Source organism: Equus przewalskii, chromosome 15 (assembly GCF_037783145.1).
Source record: "Equus przewalskii isolate Varuska chromosome 15, EquPr2, whole genome shotgun sequence".
NCBI lineage: Eukaryota > Metazoa > Chordata > Mammalia > Perissodactyla > Equidae > Equus > Equus przewalskii.
The window spans coordinates 70,091,844-70,115,087 of record NC_091845.1 but is presented as its reverse complement, the minus strand read 5'-3'; the positions used below and the strand labels follow the sequence as shown (position 1 = coordinate 70,115,087).

At 36.4% G+C, this 23,244-nt stretch overlaps 1 protein-coding gene across 4 annotated transcripts in view; it reads left to right on the top strand.

Annotated features, from left to right (window-relative positions):
• Positions 1–22,609, top strand: part of NPHP3 (nephrocystin 3) — a 37,738-nt gene extending 15,129 nt beyond the window's left edge. For 3 of the 4 annotated variants that reach the window (XM_008534399.2, XM_070576051.1, XM_070576049.1), the window contains 18 exons: positions 1,580–1,683; positions 2,898–3,012; positions 3,262–3,405; positions 3,885–3,982; positions 5,098–5,200; positions 5,892–5,974; positions 7,847–7,985; positions 10,215–10,379; positions 11,335–11,429; positions 11,946–12,068; positions 13,329–13,518; positions 13,677–13,918; positions 14,913–14,988; positions 16,159–16,286; positions 18,087–18,327; positions 19,313–19,438; positions 20,014–20,129; positions 20,710–22,609. In XM_008534399.2, coding sequence (XP_008532621.2) covers positions 1,580–1,683; positions 2,898–3,012; positions 3,262–3,405; positions 3,885–3,982; positions 5,098–5,200; positions 5,892–5,974; positions 7,847–7,985; positions 10,215–10,379; positions 11,335–11,429; positions 11,946–12,068; positions 13,329–13,518; positions 13,677–13,918; positions 14,913–14,988; positions 16,159–16,286; positions 18,087–18,327; positions 19,313–19,438; positions 20,014–20,129; positions 20,710–20,890 — 2,469 coding nt within the window. In that variant the 3' untranslated portion in view covers positions 20,891–22,609. Of the gene's footprint in view, positions 1–1,579; positions 1,684–2,897; positions 3,013–3,261; positions 3,406–3,884; positions 3,983–5,097; positions 5,201–5,891; positions 5,975–7,846; positions 7,986–10,214; positions 10,380–11,334; positions 11,430–11,945; positions 12,069–13,328; positions 13,519–13,676; positions 13,919–14,912; positions 14,989–16,158; positions 16,287–18,086; positions 18,328–19,292; positions 19,439–20,013; positions 20,130–20,709 lie in introns of those variants that run through there. The other variant, XM_070576050.1, reaches the window with a different exon arrangement.
• Positions 22,610–23,244: the final 635 nt, after the last annotated feature.

Below are 23,244 nucleotides of genomic sequence, written 5' to 3'. Positions count from 1 at the left end.
CAAAGCACGGTAGTTAATGCAATGGGCGAATCAGTCCATCAGCATGCTTAAATGTCTAAACCAGTGAACAGAATTTGAAGTGCATGAAGAATCTATGTCCAAGTTCAAAAAATACTTAGTAAAACTTAAAAATTAATGTAGAAACTAATATTTTGAAGACTATTACCATAGCTGTCACTAACAGCTGTATTTTTATAGGACTTTTATAACTTAGTCTATGTTTCTGTCCTGGTTCCACCATTTCCTAACTCTGTATTTTGATCAAGTTACTTTACTCTAAACTTTGACTTTCTTGTCTGTAAAATGGGAATAACCAGTAGTACCTACCTCAAAGGATTGTTGGGACGACTAAACCGGATAATGCATATGAAGCACTTGGCTCAATTCCTGGCTCTTGAGAAATGTCAAACTGTTGTTGTTTTATAAGAGAGTACTGTTATCATTATTTTATAAATGAAGAACCTGATGTTCAGATTGTGGTTTGCTTAAGAGCACACAGGGAGTAGATAGCAGATCCAGGATTTGAACCTAGGTCTTCTGGCTCCAAAGCCTCTGCTCTTTCCTCTCTTGTAAGGGGTCTTAACTTGGGAACCGTGGTTCTATAAATAGGCTTTATGTGGAACCATGAACTAAATTGTTTGGGTTTACGAGGTCGTAAATCAATAAAGCCCTCTGCTTCTTGAGAAGCATCATTGCTATCAGAATTATTTGAGTTTCTGGGAAGATGTTCTGTATTTAGATATGACAAACAGAAAAACTTATTGAAAAATTATACCAAGTAATTACTTATTGTAGTTGCTGGAAATTTCTGCTACCATTAAGCTAGCCACAAACTACTTATTACCAGTTCTTTTAATTCCTCATCAGCTATCATTTAGACCACTCGTACACTTAATAAACATCTCAACCCCCAAGATAACTTTGGAGACTCCTTGGTAACTTCTGAGGTATTTGGGATTTCTGAGCGTGGTTTTTTATAGCTCTTGCAGTTTTTAGTGTCTGGGGAAAGCCTGGCAGATACAGGTTCTTGGACCTTGACTGGCGCTCCCTCAATTTCAGAAAGATGTCAGGTGGCCTGTCCTAACTTGACTCTCTGCAGCGGGTTGCGAGACTCCAAGGCCCCAGACAAAACCTGCTCTTGTTTGGACCTATTCTCAGAAACCCCTGGAAACTGAAGGGTCTCCAGGGAGGATGTTCTGACCAGGTCAAGGATGCCTGCCAGTGCCCTCAAGGCCTTCTGTGGGACTTCCTGTGGTTTAGGGGCTACAGGGTAATACAGGGGCCTCCCTGCAGCATTCTGCAAAATGTCTGAACACTGCAAAACCCCACGGGGATCTCAAGTGTTGTCCCTCATCTGTTAACTTACAGCAGTACTGTGTGTAGAAGAAATCAGGGCCCATTCTTAGCTTGCTACTTGGGGCGTATTTAGCCATAAAAGTAAGCAGTTAATGAGGGTGTTATTGACTAAAAGTAGATTTCATTTTCTCCAGGGATAGCAGAGGATAATCAGAAGTTGACTCTATTTAGTATTCTAAGAGGCATGTGCTTCCTCACGATTTACATTTGTTTTTGTTTCTAGTATTACCAACGCCTTAATGATCTAGTGGCGGCACCAGCACCGACTCCACCCCTTCTTGTATCTGGAGGACCAGGTTCTGGAAAATCCCTTCTTTTATCAAAGTGGTATGATGCAGAAATTATCATTGTTGTCACTTGAATTACTGAATTCATTCAACAAAATGTATTGTTGCACGTCTGCCCTCCTGCATGGCCTGAACTAAATATTACAAAAGCAAAAAGGAGGGGCCAGCCCCGTGGCCGAGTGCTTAAGTTCGCTCGCTCTGCTGCAGCGGCCCAGGGTTTCGCTGGTTCGGATCCTGGACCCGGACATGGCACCACTCATCAGGCCACATTGAGGCGGCATCCCACATGCCACAACTAGAAGGACCCACAACTAAGATATACAACTATGTACTGGGGGGTTTTGGGGGAGACAAAGCAGGAAAAAAAAAAGATTGGCAACAAAAGCAAAAAGAGTAAAGTAATAGATTCATGCCTTGACGTGTATACAATTTGGATGTTAGTGATAAGACACAGAATGAGAGAGGAAGAGGAAATGGGAGCATTTGTGATTGTACATAAATTATATAGGTCAGAGCTAAAGGAGTGCTGTGTAAGGGGTGGTCAGTATGGCGTGGAATTAGGGAATTACAGAGGGGATGTGCCTTGATTTTCAATTATTGGCTTCATCTTAAAAGTTTCACTGAGATTTTAAATATTTGAAGCAAGACAAAGACTATTTAGAGTGAAATAATTCCTAAAGAATATTGAAATAAAGGATAACTTTTACTATGAATGTAAACTAGTTCTTCAAATTATGGACTAAGGTTCATAAAAACTAATAAATTCTTTTTTAGTTTCATTTTATTTCATGTTATTTAAAAACAAGGAGTAAGAATATTTTCTTTCATTCATAATTATTATTTACACTGAAGAGTTAGCATATGTTTCCTTTTTATTGCTTTTTTATTTAAAGTTATGTTTGCACAGTAATATTTTTGTACTCAACAAAGAAACTTCTTTTTTCCTCTAATAAGATATTTTTAACTAAAGGTTAATGTTCATTTTCCTAATACCTTAACCTCAAACATACACTATTTTGGTTTGCATTAGTGAACATCAACTTGTAATTAAAATGAATCTATAATTTTTGGAAGTTTATTTAAAAGGATCTAAAAGTGGAGAAAAAAACGGAAATTTCCCATGTTTATTCAAAAGTGACTAACCACGTGATTGCTGACAGTGAGGTAGCATTTGATGTTTAATGCATTGTAAATTCCTTATTTGTTGGCTGTAAAGGAGCTTCATCAGTCTTGTGAAAGGTCTTTTTCTTTCAGGATTCAATTACAACAGAAGAATTCCCCTAACACGCTAATTCTTTCTCATTTTGTGGGGAGGCCCATGTCAACCAGCTCAGAGTCTTCCTTGATTATTAAACGATTAACTCTAAAGGTATAGTACGCCATCTTTTGGAATTATCAGGATTTTCTTTTAGATACAGAAATTGTTGGGGCTAAGTACCTGATGATAAACCAATTGTCAATATAACCCATTTGTTTTGGTTTTGTATAAGGTTAAAAATAATACTCAATGCAATGGGGTTCTCTTGGTGACTCAATTTTGGTAAAAAGTAGGAATGGAAATATTTCCCCCCAGCTGCGATAAAGTATAGCTACTTTGATTTGTGTTCTCATCTTGTAGTTGATGCAGCACTCTTGGTCAGTTTCCACTCTGACACTGGATCCCGCCAAGCTTCTGGAAGAATTTCCACGTTGGCTAGAAAAGCTCTCTGCCCGTCATCAAGGCAGCGTCATCATCATTATCGATTCTATAGATCAAGTTCAGGTACTGTTTTCACTTCGTAATCTATTGATACACTCAGAAAGAGACAAAAATATGAGTGATGGCTATAGTAGGCATTTAAATTATATGTTGTGAGAAGAAAATGTTGATGTTGTTTCTATTATTTCTGTTTAATTTCTAGGGAGGAAGCCTGTGGATAAAAAAATGTACCATATGCCAGTAGGTGTTAGTATCTTATTCGGAAAAACCAACTGAATTTACACAACTGGCAAAGATTGTTCATTTTGACAAATTATTAGGGCCTTGACGTTTCCTTAAAGTGTCCAGTGTTCAGATCAGCAATAATAGTGTTTTGCCATTTGTTCTTTTAATATTCTGAGATAAATCGTCCAAAAGTAAGGTTTTATCCTTAATAATAATGAGAAACCTAATGAGAATTTCATTTTCCTTGGGGAGCTATTATTGGGTTGTTTTGAAATGTTTTGAATTAATAGATTGAATTTTGTTTTTATATTTTTAAGCAAGTTGAAAAACACATGAAATGGCTGATAGATCCGCTGCCAGTGAACGTCAGAGTAATTGTTTCTGTGAATGTGGAAACATGCCCTCCAGCATGGAGGTACGATGCTAACTTTAGTTCTTTCAGCCTACATGAAATGTTTTCAGTACTATCAAGGAAAGGTTTTTGATATGTGTTTGTGTTTCTCATATTTTTCATATAAGTGGCAGTGAGGATGGGGAAAGGTGGACGAATTCAAGAAAAGGTGCGATCTATAGGATTTGGTGGGAGGTTAGATCTAGGATGTGAGGGAGAAGGCAGCTGGGATGACTCTCAAGTTTCTGACTTGAGAAATTAAGTAAATTGTGGTTTCATGAACTGAAATAGGAAACACAAAGGATGGGCTTGTTTGTAGAGAAAAGGTCATGAGTTTTATTTTTGGACGTGGTTAGTCTGAGTGACCAGTTGTAGCTCCAAGTAGCAATGTCTAGTGGGCAGTTAAATGGGTAGTTTATGGGTGAGGAAGATAGGGAGAGGGCGGGGAATAATAGACCAGACACCTGTTACCCTGGAATGAGAGCTTACTTTAACAGTCCTCAAAAAAGGGATACAGTGGTTGAATTCTGTAGAACAGTGTTTCTCAACCTATTTTTGTCCCCTTAAGGAACCTTTTTAGATATTTTCTTCCTAATCACCTCCCCCCCTGAAATTTTAATACCACACATATACTATATATGAATTTATATATTTAAACAGATACATGTTTATGTTTGTGCTTTATACATAAAAAGAGTAAGATTTTTTCTCCCCCGACCCCAAAACAATTTTCACCACCCCGGTGAGAATGCATGTTGTTGGATGATTCAATTCCAGTTGGATTACAAGTAACTTGCGGGCAAAGACTGTGTCTTGTACTCTTCCTCATAGGCGCTAATAGCTGTGTTTAGTGTTACGGATAGTGTAGAACATAGAACTAGAAATGTTTTACCACTTCGATGCCTAACGTATATGCTGTTTATTTTATAGAGTCTTTGTTGTGATTAATTGCTGAAAGTAATGACACATGTTAGAATAAATGAAATAATATTACTTAATATGATTAACAGAGATTAGTTTCTTATTTTATGAATGCAGTGTAAAAAATTAATTCTTGTGATGGATTTTGACTTGTGGGTAGATTACGCTTTTGTGAATTATTAGAAGAGAGTTTCATTTTTCTTTTCTTTAAATAAAAGGTTGTGGCCTACACTTCATCTTGATCCTTTAAATCCAAAAGATGCAAAATCTATCATAATTGCAGAATGCCACTCTGTAGACATTAAATTAAGTAAAGAGCAGGTAAGTATTTTTATTTTGCTGCTATCTTTTATTCTCTATGGGCTTTCCTATAAAACACCTTATATGCAACTTAAAATTCCATATAGGAACTCTCTAGTGTTATAAGGAAAATTGAATTTTAGTAATTTCTTTGTTAAATTCATTTGCTCTTAAAGTAATAACGAATATAGAGGAAGGAATAAAAAAGTTGGTCTTAAGGTTTGGTTTACTATATTATATTAAGTGGATGTTTTAAAAGGAAAAAAGCTTTGCACGGGGGCCAGCCCCATGGCTGAGTAGTTAAGTTTGCGTGCTCCGCTTCAGCGGCCCAGGGTTTCGCTGGTTTGGATCCGGGGTGCAGACCTGGCACTGCTCATCAAGCTATGCTGAGGTGGCATCCCACATAGCAGAGCCAGAATGACCTACAACTGGGATATACAACTATGTACTGGGGAGCTTTGGGGAGAAGAAGAAAAAAAAAAGAAGAAGATGGGCAACAGATGTTAGCTCAGGTGCCAGTCTTTAGAAAGAAAAAGGTTTGCATGTCGCCCCACGTCTGTGGCCCGCCTCCACAAGGCAGTGCTGCTGCTGATGAGATGGCAGGAACCCTGTCACTTCTGCAGGAATATTTGTTGATGGCTCCACAGTAAAGACCGCTTAATTCCAGGGTGGTTTTTGTATTTTTGTCTTGTTCTTGGGTAAACTGGTGCAGGAGAAGAAGCTAGAACGACATTGTCGTTCTGCTGCAACCTGTAATGCCCTTTATGTCACCCTTTTCGGCAAAATGATCGCGCGGTAAGTGGCGGTGATTTTACATGATCTGCATGTTTTGTGTTGGCTGCAGACCACTTCCTCACCCTGTGAGATGGAGAACTGATCGTTAGGACAGTCTCTTGGGCCATTCAGATTGTGTTTATTCTAACAGCAATACTAACGTCCTGTGAGTGTGTGGCTTAGCACTGAAGACTGATAGCCCATGAATTATCAGAACTTGTTGGATCTGTTTGTCAAATTTTCATCACACTAACCTTTTCCTACTGGGGGTTGCAAAGGAAGGCCGTCTTCACCCTCTTTTGGGGCACACGAGGCCTCTAGCTTTGAGAAAGTAAGGAGACAACAGAGGTATAAAAATGTTGTTTCAGGGGCTGGCCCGGTGGCGCAGCGGTTAAGTTCACACGTTCCACTTCGGCGGCCCGGGGTTTGCCAGTTCAGGTCCCGGGTGCGGACATGGCACCGCTTGGCTCGCCATGCTGTGGTAGGCATCCCACATATAATGTAGAGGAAGATGGGCACGGATGTTTGCTCAGGGCCAGGCTTCCTCATCAAAAAGGAAAATTGGCAGCAGTTAGCTCAAGGCTAATCTTCCTCAAATAAAAAAAAAAAAGTTTTTCAGGTGTCCTTAAATATTGGTAGGTAGGTATGTAGGTAGGAATTTTTAATTGTCTCTATTCTCAAATCCTAGGAATCTTTTCATTTTAAAATAGTTCTTCTATTTTCGATATCCATCAGTAATTTGCCTTTAGATAAACCTTAGGAACTTTTGCTACTTTTATTTCTTCTTCAGGACAGCCTCACCCTACTTTGTTTGTTTCTTCACAATCAGAGGTAAAAAACATTAATACTTTTGATGGTATCCATCACAATAGATAGTAATCCTAGCACAACTCATGTTCTAGACGCTGAATCTAGTACTCTTGTCTCTTAATTCCGCATTCTCATCTCAGGCATCAAACTTAAAATGAAAAAATCCTCTACAGCTTTGCCTCACCCATGATATTTCCAGTGTCCTTTCCCACTGTTCCCAGAGTTGTGCAGTGAGTCTGGCCTCTGTGAGCACCTGTGGCTTGCATAGGTATATGCAAGAGTGTGAGGCACTCTCCATACATTTCATAGCACAGTCATGCGTTGCTTACTGACGTTTTGGTCAACAACGGACCGCATATCTGACGGTGGTCCCATAAGATTAGTACCATACAGCCTAGGTGTGTAGTGGGCTAGACCATCTAGGTGTGTGTGAGTACACTTTACGATGTTCGCACGACGAAATCGCTTAACAATGCATTTCTTAGAACATATCCCCTTCATTAAGTGATGCACAACCGTATTTATTGAAATCATCTATTTTAAGAGGGACTGTGGACCATTTTGGTTTGTTTTTTTTCCTCCTTTCTGTGTATCTTTATATTTAAAAAGGAAACTACTGGTAAATATGATGTAATATTTTAAAACAAACCCCCATTTAGTGATTTTCTTTAGCTTGATGTTTTCCAAATTCTGGCTCTAAACAAATTTAATTTGCATGGCTAACTAACTAATAATGCTTATTTGTAATTATTTTCCTGCTTCCTGTATGTAGGTGGCATGCTTCTATATGATCAGAACCATGTCTTACTCATTTTTATGTTCCATAATGTGTAGTAATTGCTTGACATATAGTAAGTCCAAGCATATGTTTATTAAATTGAATTAAATAGTATACTAAAATAAATTTGATGACTCTAGGAGGCTCATAAAACTACCATTTTCCTGTATCATGTTTTATTGAATTCCTGTTATTATCAGTTATAGTACAAAAAATAGAGATAAAATAAAGCATTGTTTTTATTTACTACAAATTTTTCACAGACGTTGACTGTAAGAGATTAAATCTATTCTCAATTCCAACAGTGCTGGCAGAGCAAGCAATTTAGATAAAATCCTTCATCAGTGTTTCCAGTGTCAAGATACTGTCTCATTATATAGACTTGTTCTGCGATCTATCCAGGAGTCCATGGCAAATGATATGGATAAAGAACTAATGAAACAGGTAAAGTATAATAAACTTATCAAAGAAAAATTATTTTGCCTTGTTTGTATTTGTGTGTCAATTGAAGTAAATAGCAATTCTTTTTAAATGTTGCTTAAATATGTTTCAAGCACATACAGGAATACTTGCAGCCATAGTGTGCTTGTGGCCAGAAGTGAAATCTCAGGAAATTTGCCTTTTCCTGATAATCAGTGAGATTTTTCAACCTTTCATTTTTATTGGCTATTCTTATTTCCTCTTATGTGAATTGGTGGTTCAAGTCCTTTACACATTTTTTAATGGAGCTGTTTATCTTTTTTGTATTGATCTATATAGTTCTTAAATGTTCTGCCTACTGAATAAAAATCCTTTGTTATAGTTTGCAAATAAATGTCTTTTTCCTGTTTGTTTCTTGTCCTTTAACTTTATGGTGTAATTCATCATACAAAGTTTTGTTTTCATGAAGTCAGATTTATCAACAGTTTATTTTATGGTTTATGCCTGTTGTGTCTTGTTTAAAAAATTATTTGCTATCATAAAAGTGTTCTAATATATATTTTTTTCCTTCACAATATTTTATAGTTTGGTTCTTCATGTGTAAATCCTTAATTCATGTTTATTTATTTTTGTTTATTGTATGAAGGAATCTACTTTTTAATCTTTTATCATATGGCTAGCTAATTTCATTTTCGTATGTACTATAGTACAACTTCTCTACTGATTTGGAATGCCACGTGTCAAATATCAAGCTCACGTATCAACACAAGTCTGTTTTCTAGGCTCTTCTGTTCCAATTTTGCCTATTTCTGGCCAATACCACAGTGTCTTCACTATTAGAACTTTAAAGCAAGCTTTGATATTTCCTTGGGCAAACCCCCTCTTGTTACTCTTCTTCACAATTGTCTTGGCTAATTTCCCATATGTATTTTAGAATTGGCTCAGCAAGTGCCATGGGAACTTATTTTGGAATTTTAATTGGAATAGCATTGAACTTAGAAATTAAGTTGGGGAAAATTACGATATAATTCTGTGGAAAACTAAATAGCTCTCCATTTATTTAGTCATCTTCTTTAATGCTTTTTAATAATGTTTTATCTTCTTCCTCATAAAGGTCCTGCACGTCTTTTAAGATTTGTTTCTAAGGACTCTATACTCAAAATAACATCTTTAAATTGTTTTTTGCTAGCATATTCAATTTTGGTTTTTGAAAATTCATTTTATATCTGGCAACCTTGCTGAACTCATGGTTTGAATGTGGATCTATTTTTATGTTAATTTCTCAGCTTGGGGCTTCCTGGGGTTTTGACTTTCCACCCTACCCCAAAGCCCACAATGTCTGTGGGCTGACATTTTCCTCGTGCGCCCCTTCACTGAGGGTACAGCTTTTGGAAGGTCCTAGTGTTGGCAGGCATTCTAGTTCCAACTCCTCACCTCATGGGGTTTAAGAGCTCACCTTCCATCCCCATTTTGGGTGTGAAAACCCAATTCCTTAAGTACAGGGGCTGCTTTCTGTCCTCTCTTGCTACTTCCCCCAGGGACAGCAGCTCCAGCACGTAGCCCTCTGGTTTTCAGTTTCCTATTCATTTTTGGCACCTGGGGGATTTCCCTCTCTTTTTTGCAGGTTCAACTATACTTTTAGAAATGTTTTATGTTGTCTGATATTAACAGGCATTTGTAGTAGGAAGGCCACTTTCTTCTAGCATCTTCCCAGAATTGGAACTCTGTTGTTACTTTTAATAATACATTGCCTGAAGTTTTAATTTTCACCAAATTTTTGTTGTATATGTGTTGTCTTTGGTGTGCTAGATTTTATATATAATGGTCTTATTGTTAATTAATATTTTTTGGAAAGTGTGTTTTATTCTAAGAAATCTGTTTCTTGCTTTATTCAATCATTTGAACTGTATGTTTGAATAAGAAGTTAATAAGCTTAAAGAATTACGGAAATTTTAATAGCTGTTACTTATAGAGGTGCTTTTTGTTTGTTTGTTTTAAAGATTTTATTTTTCCTTTTTCTCCCCAAAGCCTCCCAGTACATTGTTGTGTATTTTTAGTTGTGGGTCCTTCTAGTTGTGGCATGTGGGATGCCGCCTCAACATGGCCTGATGAGCGGTGCCATGTCTGCACCCAGGATCCAAAACCGGCAAAACCCTGGGCCGCTGAAGCGGAGCATGCAAACTTAACCACTCAGCCACGGGGCCGTCCCCTAGAGGTGCTTTTTGATCATTGTTAATTCATTTCTCTACCTAGATTCTCTGCCTCGTAAATGTTAGTCACAATGGTGTGAGTGAGTCAGAACTGATGGAACTCTATCCTGAGATGACCTGGGCTGTCTTGACCTCCCTTATTCACAGTTTACACAAAATGTGTTTGTTGACATATGGTTGTGGCCTGCTCAAGTTTCAACATCTACAGGTAAATGTTATTTTAATAAGGTTTTTAATTTATAAATGTCAGCATATCATTGCATGCTGTATTATGCTATACCATGCTATTTTAAATGTTTCAATTATCAGACAAAATTGAAATCTGAAATTTGGCATTGCAAATTTTTTTTGCAATGGTTTTAGGTTAGATGTAAAATTTGGCTAATATTATTCTTATGTGTTACCTTTAAGTGATGGCTATTACTTTAAAAGGTAGCTTCTTTCTGGAAGAGGAAAAATATTTTTTTCCATTTTATGTTTCATTGAGTTCCTGGTATAATTGTCTGTGTATTAAGAGCTTGGACTCTGTAAGTCAGCGTGCCTGCATTCATAACCCAGCTCTTCACAGCTGAATAGCTGTGTAACCTGGGGCAAGTTCTTTAAGCCTTGGCAGACTTTTCCAGCTTACCACAGGGGTTATAAAGATAATTAATTGAGATGGTCCTTGATCCTTGTGAGGCACTAGACATGATGTCTAGCACACAGTAGTAAATGTTTAGGAAATATTGACCAACATAATTCTTATTATCTGCAATGCCATGGTTGATTTATATATGCATACAAATGCAACTGAGTCTTTCATTTGAGCATGCTGTATTGTATTTGTGGGTGTGAAATGTATTTTTACCGGCTTATCTTTCTCTTTTATTGTATATTGTTTAAATATAATTTACTTTTTAGTACTCTTTCAACCCACGTTTCTGAGATTTTTAATGTATTAACTAGAAGTTTAGATTAAGTTGTGTTTTGAGTTCTTAAAATATTAGTATAGGAATTTTTGTTCTCGTATCAGTTTATCACATAAATATATCCTGAATTTTAAAATATTCTAGTGCCATTTCTATTATACAACTATAAAATTGAAATAATTGTAAATTCCTTTTACAAACTCACTGTTAGATTTACAGAAAATAGAGTGCAATATTTTTTCTTTTTCTCTCTAGGCTTGGGAAACAGTGAGGCTGGAGTACCTGGAAGGTACCACCATCATTCCTTCTTATAGGCAGAAGCTAATCAACTATTTCACTGTGCAGCTAAGGTACTACACATGCCCATGTTGTTCTTCTGTAACTTCTGCCACACATTCTACCTCTGCGTCCTTACTTCTCATTCTTAGCTTATAACTTAAAGTATAAAAATCTAATTATTACAACACAGATTAAATCCTCTCCCTATTCTGTTAATGTCAAAAGAACAAAACATGATTATGTAAGCCTTTTTAAGACTAGGCTAAAGATTTAAACTTAAGTAAAATCAGTGCAGGATCATTTTTTAATTTTTATTTTATTCCAGTTAAATAGTTTAAAAATATATGTGTGTCTATGTGTACTTGTGTGTGTATATTTGGATCCACTGAGGGTTTTTTTAGAGTTTGGTTGGTAGCCCTGAATATCACTTTAATTTCATAGTTAAGTGGTAAAGTTTCTGATTTTGATAAAGAGTCAGAGATATATGGTAAATATGCTTTTCTTCCTTCAGCATGTGTCTGAAGCCTTTGGAAGTGATGTCATTGTAGGGCAGTGTTACTGAGTGTGCCCCCTTTCTCTCCTGATAGTCAGGACCGCGTGACCTGGAGGAGTGCGGATGAGCTCCCGTGGCTGTTTCAGCAGCAGGGAAGTAAACAGAAGTTGCACGATTGCCTTCTCAATCTCTTTGTGTCTCAAAACCTTTATAAAAGGTAAGAAACTTATTTGTAGAACACCTTTCCTCAGAAAAACAAATTTAAATGTTTGTTCAGCATAACAAAGCAAAATGGCATTTTTAGTTTAAAAATTAGTCCAGTTGCAGTGGTACCTGAAATTTAAAACAATGTGGGGGAAATTTAGGACAATTTGCGAATTGCCATAAGAGCTACTTTTTCCAAGAGGAATAGTAAAAAAGATTGAGTAGTGCTGCTTCATAGAGTCAGAGCTGGAATGATCCTGAGACAGCTTTATATCTTAATCTTGCATTTAAAAGCAGGTTGGAATCAAATCACCCGGAGAGGTGGTTCGTGATCTCTGACTCTCGGGGCCTTCAGATATCTCAGAGTGCAGCCTTCACAATAGGCTTTGGGCTCCACGGAGAATCTCACAGGTGTTGAATTTAAAGAAAGGATTACCCTTTTCCATAAATATATTGTTTGTCTCTTCTGGTATGTTTGGATCTCCAGTGGCAGAACCACCTTCTTATGAGCCCAGCTTCTGACCTGCTAAGCCTCATGAGGGGGTTTTTCTGTCTCACTTAGAAATTTAGACATTTCTCATAATATAGCTTCGTACTTTGGTTTTTTGCTCCTGAGTGAACTCTCTCAAATTTCTTTGTTGTACCTCCTAAATTATTTCTGATCTTCATTCCAATTTTTCATGATTCCTTTGAAATTGATTCGTTCTTTAGTCTACCAGCTCTCCCATCCTACTTAATATCAACCACAGATGAGTAAGCTGACTTTTATCATTCAATTCCTTGATGAAAATACACCAAAGCAGATATTCTAAGTTCGCCCGGTTTCATTAGTTTCTTCTGTTCTAATTTCTGTCATTTAAAACAAGTTTTTGGGTGAACTCAGCAGTTGGCTGCAAAGCCTGAAATGTCTAAAAAGGAATCCGATAGACTTGCACTGGGAGTAGCCATATCATATGAATGGTAACAGCCAACACTATGGAGTGCTTGCTGTGTGCCGTCATCTCGTGGTCACACCTGAGGCAGGTAGTGTCGGTGTCCCCATTTCTGCAGATGAGGATGATGAGACGTCAGAGGTCAGACAGCCTGCATGTGATCAGGCAGCCAGAAAGCCGTGGGTGCAGGTGGCCATGCGGCCAAGTCGCAGTCTCACCTCACTACACTGCACTTGCCGACTAATAAATTGTCGATAGCTTGAAATGCATTCTGGCGTTTTCATGCAATAGTGGGTTTTAAAGTTTGTTTCTCATTAAATTACTGTTATGTGTTGAAACAGAGGACACTTTGCCGAGTTGCTGAGTTACTGGCAGTTTGTTGGCAAAGACAAAAGCGCGATGGCAGCAGAGTACTTTGATTCCTTGAAGCAGTATGAGAAAAACTGTGAAGGCGAGGAGAACATGATTTGCTTAGCAGACCTTTATGAAACCCTGGGGCGATTTCTCAAGGATCTAGGCCTTCTCAGTCAGGTAACCTCAGCAGGGAGTCAGAGACTGTGGGGTTTCCATGTTACTCTTCCCTCCTTTCCGGGAGTTAATGCAGCTTTCCTGTGTTATGCTAATCAGATGGCAGATCTTACAGCATTCCACTCACTCTAATTGGCCTTTGGCCTTTTTTTCCCCTTCAGGCTGTGGTGCCTTTGCAGAGGTCTCTAGAAATTCGGGAAACAGCTTTAGATCCAGATCACCCAAGAGTAGCTCAGTCCCTCCACCAGCTAGCAAGTGTGTACGTGCAGTGGAAGAAGTTTGGCAATGCAGAACAACTGTATAAACAGGCATTGGAAATCTCAGAAAACGCCTACGGTGCAGACCATCCACAGATTGCTCGTGAACTTGAGGCACTTGCAACTTTGTACCAGAAACAAAATAAGTAAGATTTAGATCAGTAATGCTCTGGTTTTATGACAGGGAGTTAACAGTTCTTAATGTACTTATGAGGTAGGCTTTGTTCTGTGGCCGTGTACTTTTCCTTATGCTTTGTTCTTTTGACTCCACCATGTTCAAATATTATTCTTAGTCTGGGTCTTCATGGGGTAAACAGAAAGTTAGAACTACAAGATTCGTCTCTGTTTGAAGCTGTGTGGAGGATAGAGCATGGACTTTGGAGTCATATAGTTGAGTTTGAATCCAGGCTCCTTCACTGACTATATTGAGTGTGTTACTAATAGAGAGAGTGGCAAACCATTGTCTGTAAGCCAAGTACAGACAGCCCTAGGTTTGTAAATAAGGTTGTATTGGAACACAGCCACATTTTTTCATTTACATATGGTCTATGGTTGCTTCCATGCCTCAATAGCAGAGTTCCGTAATTACAACAGAGACCATGTAGCCCACAAAGCCTAAAATGTTACTGTCTAGCCCTTTAGAGAGAAAGTTTGCCTATCCCAGGTATAATAAAAAGTCTCCCATACCTATTAGGTTCCCACTGAGTGGCATTTCTTCCTCTATCAGAAGTCATTTCTTTTGCTCCATCATGAGTGATACATATGGGAATTTTTTCTCTTAACTTCTAGAAGTAGCATTTCACACAAATTTTGTGTGAATTTCACATTTACGTTTTGACCAAAAATTAGCCTGTGCGGAAGAAGATAATATAGCAAACTAAAATTTTGGATTTGCATTTAGTTAGGTTGCCCTTTAGAGACTCAAAATGAGTTAAATCAGCTACTTGGAGGACTAGATTTATTTGTCAGATTTTGCTATGAAGATTTTTATTAAAGATTTTTAATTTCATGTGACTATCTTCTAGAAATAATGCTGTATTTAATTACCAAAAAAGGCTTCACACTAGTGCTTTCATTTCACTGAAGTATGATACTTTGGACATATGTTTCTTTCATTTGACTTTACTTTTTTTTTTTAAGGTATGAACAAGCTGAACATTTTAGGAAAAAATCCTTTAAAATTCGTCAGAAAGCTACAAGGAGAAAAGGCAACTTGGTAATGAAAGATTTCTTTTGTGTTGTGTTTTGAACCAAAGGGGAAAAGAGCATCTCTGAATATCATAATATAGATCCATAAACCTCACATGTTTAAGAACTTTAAAGCGACTTCCAAAAAAGTACTGATTAACCTTCTCTTATTTATAATATGTTTAAATATTAGTACTACTGAGAAGAGCTCAGTAAACTTTTGAAAAGTGGAACCTGTATACTGTGGTAATCATTTGATAAACACCATGTTGTACACCTTAAACTTTACAATGTTATATGTCAATAATATCCCGGTAAAGCTGGGAAATTTTTTTTTAATTTTTAAAAATGGAACTATAAAGTTAACTTGAAGGTTAGATTTGGGAAGATGGACTTTAAAGCTGCTTCAATTCTTTTCTTTAAAGGTTTGGAAAAGGGAATAAAAGAAATTTAGTCAACGTTTTATATTAGATTCAAATTTGAAGAAATTCTTACTGTTGAGCACAAAAAAATTTTTTCATTTTTCTAAACTGCTGATAAAATCTAAATATAGTATGTTTAACTTAAAATGCTTTGTGCAATTTTTTATTGAAATATATTCGACATATAACATTGTATAAATTTAAGAGGTACAACATGTTGATTTGATACATTTATATATTGTGTTATGGTTGCCATTGTAGCGATAGTTAGCACCTCTATCATGTCATAATTATCATTTCTTTTTTGTGGTGGGAATAATTAAGATGCTGGTCTCTCAGCAAGTTTGATGATTATAATACAATATTGTTGTCTACATTCACTATACGGTGCATTCAATCTCCACGACTTATTTTTCTACTAGTTACACGTGCTAAGTGCGGTTGTAAGTACCTGATTTTTCGTTTAGCAATGTGGAGTTGGTAAATATCTGCAAGTTAATTGTTTCCTGATCTTTTTGAACTACTTTGGGATTCAACTCACTTTGCTAAAGTATAATTGTTTTCACAAAATAGTTTTTAATGAATTTTAGAATGAGATGACTTGTGGGAAGTATGTGTATTTTCAATAACCATTAGATTAATTCAGCATGATTCTTAAAATAAGTGTAACCTACTTTAAAGGGAACAAAAAGAGAAGGACTTTAGAACCCCAGCATATTGCTTCAGAATCAGACTGCACTCACTCAGTGACTGTGAATTTTTTGTGTTTGCTCCAGTATGGATTTGCCCTTTTACGTAGACGGGCCCTGCAGTTAGAAGAGCTGACGTTAGGTAAGGACACACCTGACAATGCTCGGACTCTCAATGAACTGGGCGTTCTCTACTATCTGCAGAATAACCTAGAGTGAGTACCATGGTGTTAATAAGAAAAACAGTATCCATTTTGTCTCCCAGATGCGAAGCTGTTTTACATTTCTATCAAGTCAAGCTAGAAAAAATTGATAGAAACCATGCCACATTTTATGTATGTTAAGAACATAGCCACACTTAACAAAGACCTTAGCATTGTCTCTGCTGTTTCCTTTCATGTTTTCTTTAGCAACTAAAAAGTTATTCTGTAGCTTCCCTAGTATGTTTTATATGTTTGTGAAAAGTAAGTTTGTGTAGATATTGTGCATGAGACCTCCCAGAAGAAGAAACCTGGCCCTAAGGGAGAATAAAGAATGTAGATGGCTGCTAGTTTTAGTCTTAGTTTATATGATTTAAAAGACACAAAAAGGCGTTCATATTTATACTTTCTGAAAAAGAAGTGTTTTGGGACTTCTTTGGATGTCAGAAAAGTATAACAAATTTGACACTTGGAATAACAGAAAAATTTAACAGATATTTAGCCCACTTCACAAAGTGTTCTTTTATTTAAAATTATTTACCCATTCATCCATTGATGAGCACTTACCGTTGCTTCCAAGTCTCGGCTACTGTGAATAATGCTGCAGTGAACATAAGGGTGCATATATTTTTTTGAATTAGTGTTTTCATGTTCTTTGGCTAAATACCCAGAAGTAGAATAGTTGGATCATATGGTGTTTCTATTTTTAATTTTTTGAGAAATGTCCATACTGTTTTCCATAGTGGCTGCACCAGTTTATATTCCCACCAGCGGTGTATGAGAGTTCCCTTTTCTCCACATCTTCTCTAACACTTGTTATTTCTTGTCTTTTTAATAATAGCCATTCTGACAGCCGTGAGGTGACCTCTCATTGTAGTTTTCATTTTGTATTTCTTTAATAATTAGTGATGGTGAACATATTTTCATATGCCTGTTGGCCATCTGTATATCTTCTTTGGAAAAAATGTCTGTTCATATCCTCCGCCCATTTTTTTATCGAGTTGTTTTTTGTTTTTGAGTTCTATAAGTTCTTTATATATTTTGGATATTAACTCCTTAGACATATGAATTGCAAAATATCTTCTGATAAAGAAGATGTGGTATTACTTAGCCATTAAAAAAAGAAATTTTGCCATTTGTGACAACATGGATGGACCTTGAAGGTATTATGCTAACTGAAATAAGTCAGACTGAGAGAGACAATTACCATATGATTTCATTCCTATGTGGAAGATAAACTAACACATAGATACAGAGAACAGATTGGTGGCTACCAGAGGGGAAGGGGGTCGGGGGCTGGGCAAAAGGGCACATATGTATGGTGATGGATGGCAACTAGACTTTTGGTGGGGAACACAATGTAGTCTATACAGAAGTCAAAATATAATGATGTACACATGAAATTTATATAATGTTATAAACCAATGTTACCTCAATAAAAAAAAATTATTTAGTATTAACTCCAAAGGGAGAAAGAGTGAACACCAAAATCTTTAAGTTACGTCTAATAATATTAAAGGTGTGAAGTTTGTTTTGGAAAATATTTATGGGCTTGTCTTTAAGAAGTGGAGAATTGAGGCAATCATCCAGATATTTTAGGCCCTCACACTACCAGGAAAGCATTTTTAATTTTTGGAAAAGGGAGGGAAGGGATGAGAAGTGGGAAAGAGGGAGAGAAGATTTTGAGCTGAATCTTTCATTTTAACTACCTTGGACTTAAGAATAAAAGCACTTCAGTTCTCCATGTAACTAGGGCTAGGAGTTCTCACTTCTAGAGAATAAATTGTTTAAACCATTTTGGGCTTTTGTTCACAGAACAGCTGACCAGTTTCTGAAGCGTTCCTTAGAAATGAGGGAGCGAGTTCTAGGACCAGATCACCCTGACTGTGCCCAGTCTTTGAATAATCTGGCGGCTCTATGCAATGAAAAGAAACAGTATGATAAAGCGGAAGAACTTTATGAAAGAGCGTTAGACATTCGGAGGCGAGCATTAGCTCCTGATCACCCTTCTTTGGCTTATACAGTGAAGCATCTTGCAATCTTATATAAGAAAATGGTAAGTACTCCTTGGCATGCTTACACATGTGTTTTATAATATATCAATAAAGCCATAATTACTATCAGCAAAATAATTTGTCTTCTGATTGATAGATTATTTTCTGTGAGCTTTTAAATCATAATGATTTAATTTTTTAACAAATAGCTGAGTTAAAACATTTAACAATATTATTTCAGACTTAAGGTACAGGTTTGGTTTTGTTAAATACAGTCCAAATACAAGTGTATTCATCAGCATTCTAATTAGAAGCTCTGAATTCAGCCAGTGTTAAGTTGCCATAAACATGACAAATCGCCCAGTGCAGGGCTGAAGGCGGCATCTTTGTAGTCGATTAAATGAGCATTTTAATTTCACTCTTTTTCTTTGCCTACAATTAAACGTAACCCTTCTTTGATGTAGCGTTCTAGCCTGAGTGATGTTTGGAATTTTTATAGCTTTTCTCCAGAAAAGTGCCAGAGAAGTCTGCTTTCATTCAGCACAGTCAGAGCCACACAGACTCGGTGGACTTTGCTTGTGAGACCCTGGCTGGTCCTCTGGCACTGAAGTTGACGTTTTAGCAAGAAGGATCTGTTGTTGCTATTTCTGCCAACTTTCAAGTAAAAAGAAATATTTAGAAAAATCTGGAAGGGATTTGATGGGAAATGAATTTTCATTTTGATTCCATTTCTAAATTATATATAGTAGCAAACATACTTTAACTGGCATGTTTTTACTTCACCAGAAACAGTGAGTAATAATGGGTGATCCTAAAGGGCTCTCTGAATTATCATAGGAAGTGTTTTTACATTCAATATAGCTTTACCTACATATCCTATTAGATTGCAATTATCTAGAAACTTCACCATTAAACTGGGAGGAAACGCTTCTGAATTTTTTTTCTCAAAATTACTTTTTAATACAAAATTTTATTTATGGAAAAAGCTCTGATCAGATGGTATTTATTGCTGTAATATTTTTGTTAGACTTCACTTTTGTTTTCTAGGGGAAACTTGACAAAGCTGTACCTTTGTATGAGCTGGCTGTTGAAATTCGGCAGAAATCCTTTGGCCCAAAGCACCCTAGCGTAGCAACTGCCTTGGTGAACCTAGCTGTTCTCCACAGCCAAATGGTAAGTTCCCACACCTTAACTCTTTATAAATGAATAGTTTTAAGGTGTGAAATATAGGTAAACATGAACAGATATGGCACAGTAAAAATAATTCAAGGAAATTTAAGATTATTTACCTACTAATGCTTCCTTTAGTACTGGAGAAATCATCCAAGTTCCATTTGCAAGATAGTCACTTCCTCCTAGTGTCAACACCGACTGAGCGTTCAGTTCATTTTTAAATTCTGGAGACTCCCTACATCTCTATAGCTAATTTTGTCTTTAAGCTGTGGCGTTTGCCTGTGATGGGTGAGAAATAGGTGTGGTACTCACTGGGCAATAAAGAAACAGGTTTGTGCATACATAATTGGATTAAGATTGGTGGTTAACAAGCCAGGTCTAAAACACAGGTTTCCACCTTTCTACTATACTGCTTCTCCCATTATGATTATTCATATATTAATCTGTTGTACATCTAGTAGGAGGATATTAACATTTTTAAAGTGCTTACGCAAGTAAGTCAGCTTAGTCTAGAATATATTAATAGTAATTTCAGAAACCACTGTGCTCAAGTGAGCGTTACTTTTTTTATTAAGAAAAAACACATTGAAGCTTTGCCATTATATGAAAGAGCATTAAAGATTTACGAAGACAGCCTGGGTCGGATGCATCCTCGAGTTGGAGAAACATTAAAAAATTTAGCTGTGCTTAGGTAAGAATTTTTCATTTTCCTCATACAGCCAAACTCCCTTTTAGAACACCTTTACTTATCATAGAACAAAATATTTATTGTTGAATAGGTTTTTTCTTGGAGGCTGGAGGGGTCGTTATTGGTTGATCTACAAGAAATACTAAAGTAGTATCCAGAAGCAAAATGAAGGCTGCGTGATCTATTTTGTAGAGGAGTGTATCATGACAGTAGTGAAGGAAGGTTTACATTTGCAAGTAACCAGCTCTGCGGGTAATCCTCAGAGCTAATTTACCATTCAGTACGTGTTGACTTTGCTTTGTGTTTGTTTATCTCAGGATGCAGAGAATAGCTAACTTCCCTTAGCCATCTCACTGCATCCATTACAACATGGTCTTAATGGTGTCCGCGAGACACTGAAATGTTCCTTAGTAGTACAGATAGAAAGGAGAACAGTTTGGGTATTCTATTCTAGTGGTCTGCCTGAGTGAATGCAGTGGAAAAAATGATCAATTATTCACTGTTTGGTTTTCTGTATTGTATAAGGTCATTTAGAATTGTTAAGAGGTTATATTCTCATTTTAAGAATTTTTCTCTTTCAAAGCTATGAAGAAGGGGATTTTGAAAAAGCTGCTGAACTATACAAAAGGGCAATGGAAATAAAAGAAGCAGAAACGTCACTTTTGGGTGGAAAAGCTCCTTCCCGACACTCGTCAAGTGGAGATACATTTAGCTTAAAAACAACCAATTCTCCTAATGTTTTCCTTCATCAAGGACAAAGGTAATAGCAGCAATTATAATTCATTACAAATGCACCTTAGGGCAAAATAATTAAGAAACATTTGGATCATTAGACTTTAAAAATTAAGAAATATTTTTAAGAAATTTTTACTTTGTGTCATTTAACTATTTGTATGAAATTGTATTGGACTACACTGAAGTTTGAGTCATGATTGTGTCGGTTTTAGTTGTTTAAAAGAATTAACTATTGTATGGAATCCAAGGATATAGATATTAGAATCCTAACATGACATGAAGAGTTGATCATGAAGAGTGGATTGGTCTCTGGTCAGCAAGAGCTGGCAGAGCAGTTAAGACAAAGAGTTCAAGAATTTCCATGATTCATCTCTCAAAAGCTACTTTAGCCTCACCATTCCTTGTCTTGCTTTTCAGCAGTCTGGCCCAATTTTCTACCTCAAAGAAAAGTTTCAAGGAATAAAGGGATAATGTTTATGAAAAGTATGACCTGTCTTCTGTAAAATGAATAACAGAAATCTCTTACTGCTATTTTTTTATTCTACCTTTCCCTCAAACAGATTGGGCCAAGCCCTCTGCTTTCTGTGCTCTCTACATTATATGTTTTCCTGTGTAGTATGTACCTGCATGATCTGAAGACATTCATGCAGTAACAAATCAAGCTCTTTGGCATTCTTTGTTTGACCTTTCCCAAAAGATGGACATGACATTCTCCTCTCAAATAGCCTAAATCTGCCTCTTCATTTATCTCACTCAAAGGAGTCTGCTATTTTATACTGAAAATTAAGTATTTTTTAGATTTTATAAATATTGCCACATTTTGGATATAGTTTTGTACCATTTATGTATTGTATATAATAAAATCTTCGATTTTAATACTTGCAAGATTCTGACAAGTATTAATTGTAAAGGTGAAAGATGTAGTAACCATACGTCACTGTTTTAAAAGTGCAATTTCAAGTTTTTTCCCACTCCAGTTTATACAAGAGGGTTATATTTACATAATTAAGAAATACGTTGGAAAAAAAGCTTGAATGTGGTCAATATCCACTGAGTAGTTTGCTCAGTTTGAGCTTCGGTGATTCTACAGGATTTTGGTTAATGCTAAGACTTGATTACGCACAGGGTGGCCCATGAACCAGGATCATCAGCACTATCTGGGAGCTCATTAAAAATTCAGACTCTTGAGCCAGTCCCCCGACCTACCGAATCAGAATTTGCAGCTTAGCTAGATTCCCAGGTGATTCCGTATGCATATAGGTTTGAAACACAGTGATCTAACTCTGAGGCAGTATAGTGGTGACGTAAAAGAAACTAGGTAGTATCTTATGAGTATCCTTTTTCTGCCTTTTGGGAGAAGTTCAAAACAAAAAAAGAAGATAAAATATGACCATAACACATCTTTCTGGGTTTGCCAGCTATGAAAGGCCAAAGTAATTAACTGAATTCACAAATAAACCATTGATTTTAGAATTAAGCTATTAGAGTTTAAAATTTGATTATTTAGTGGTATATTTAATATTAAGTTTAAATGCTTTAGAAAATAATCTGAGATGAATATTGTAGGAGAATCCTGAAAAAAGGAAAAACTAGCAAAAGAATAATATGCATTTATTCTTTGTTCCTACAAAATTTGGACTTGGAAAAACATACAAAAAGTGGGAAATTGTAATATTCAAAATTCATTAACTACACTTGGCAGATGACTATTTCAAAAGATTTAAGTTTAAATAAAATTTTTAAAACTATATCTTGATCTTGCTACTTATTGCACTACCAACTCAAATGTTTTCACGTAGAATGCCTACTTAAAAAGATAAAAATAGCTGACAGACATTTGTGTATATTTGAGGTTCTCAAATAGGAATATTATGTTCACATTAATGTACCCCTTTACACTGAAAAAGGTCGCTTTCAGACAACTCCATTATGAATCTGAATTGGTAGGATCCATATTGTGGTAGTTATAATTTTCATTAATACTTTACAGAAAGAGAAATATGAAAAAAAAATCCAAGGGTGGCAGTCAAAGCTTCCTCAAATATTCTTAAAAGGTTATTACCTTTCTGTGTTGGTCCATGTGTCTGTAGGTATTCAGGGAGTATTTGTATGTGAAGAAACTCACAGGACATATTTTCTTCACTACATAAAACACTTGAGTACCATAAATTAACTTCCCATTAACAATGAGGAAGGGATTAAAGTTGAATATATTGTTTGTTTTACTATAATTTAGAGCCTTTGTGCTAAGGCAGTTTTGGGAGTATGTTTCCATCTTTCACTTTAGAAACAATAGTGTTTATAAATCTGGTCAAGCACTATGGGCTTATTTAGTAATGTACAATTCAGTGATTAATTTCTCATAATCAGCTGCCTACGTATA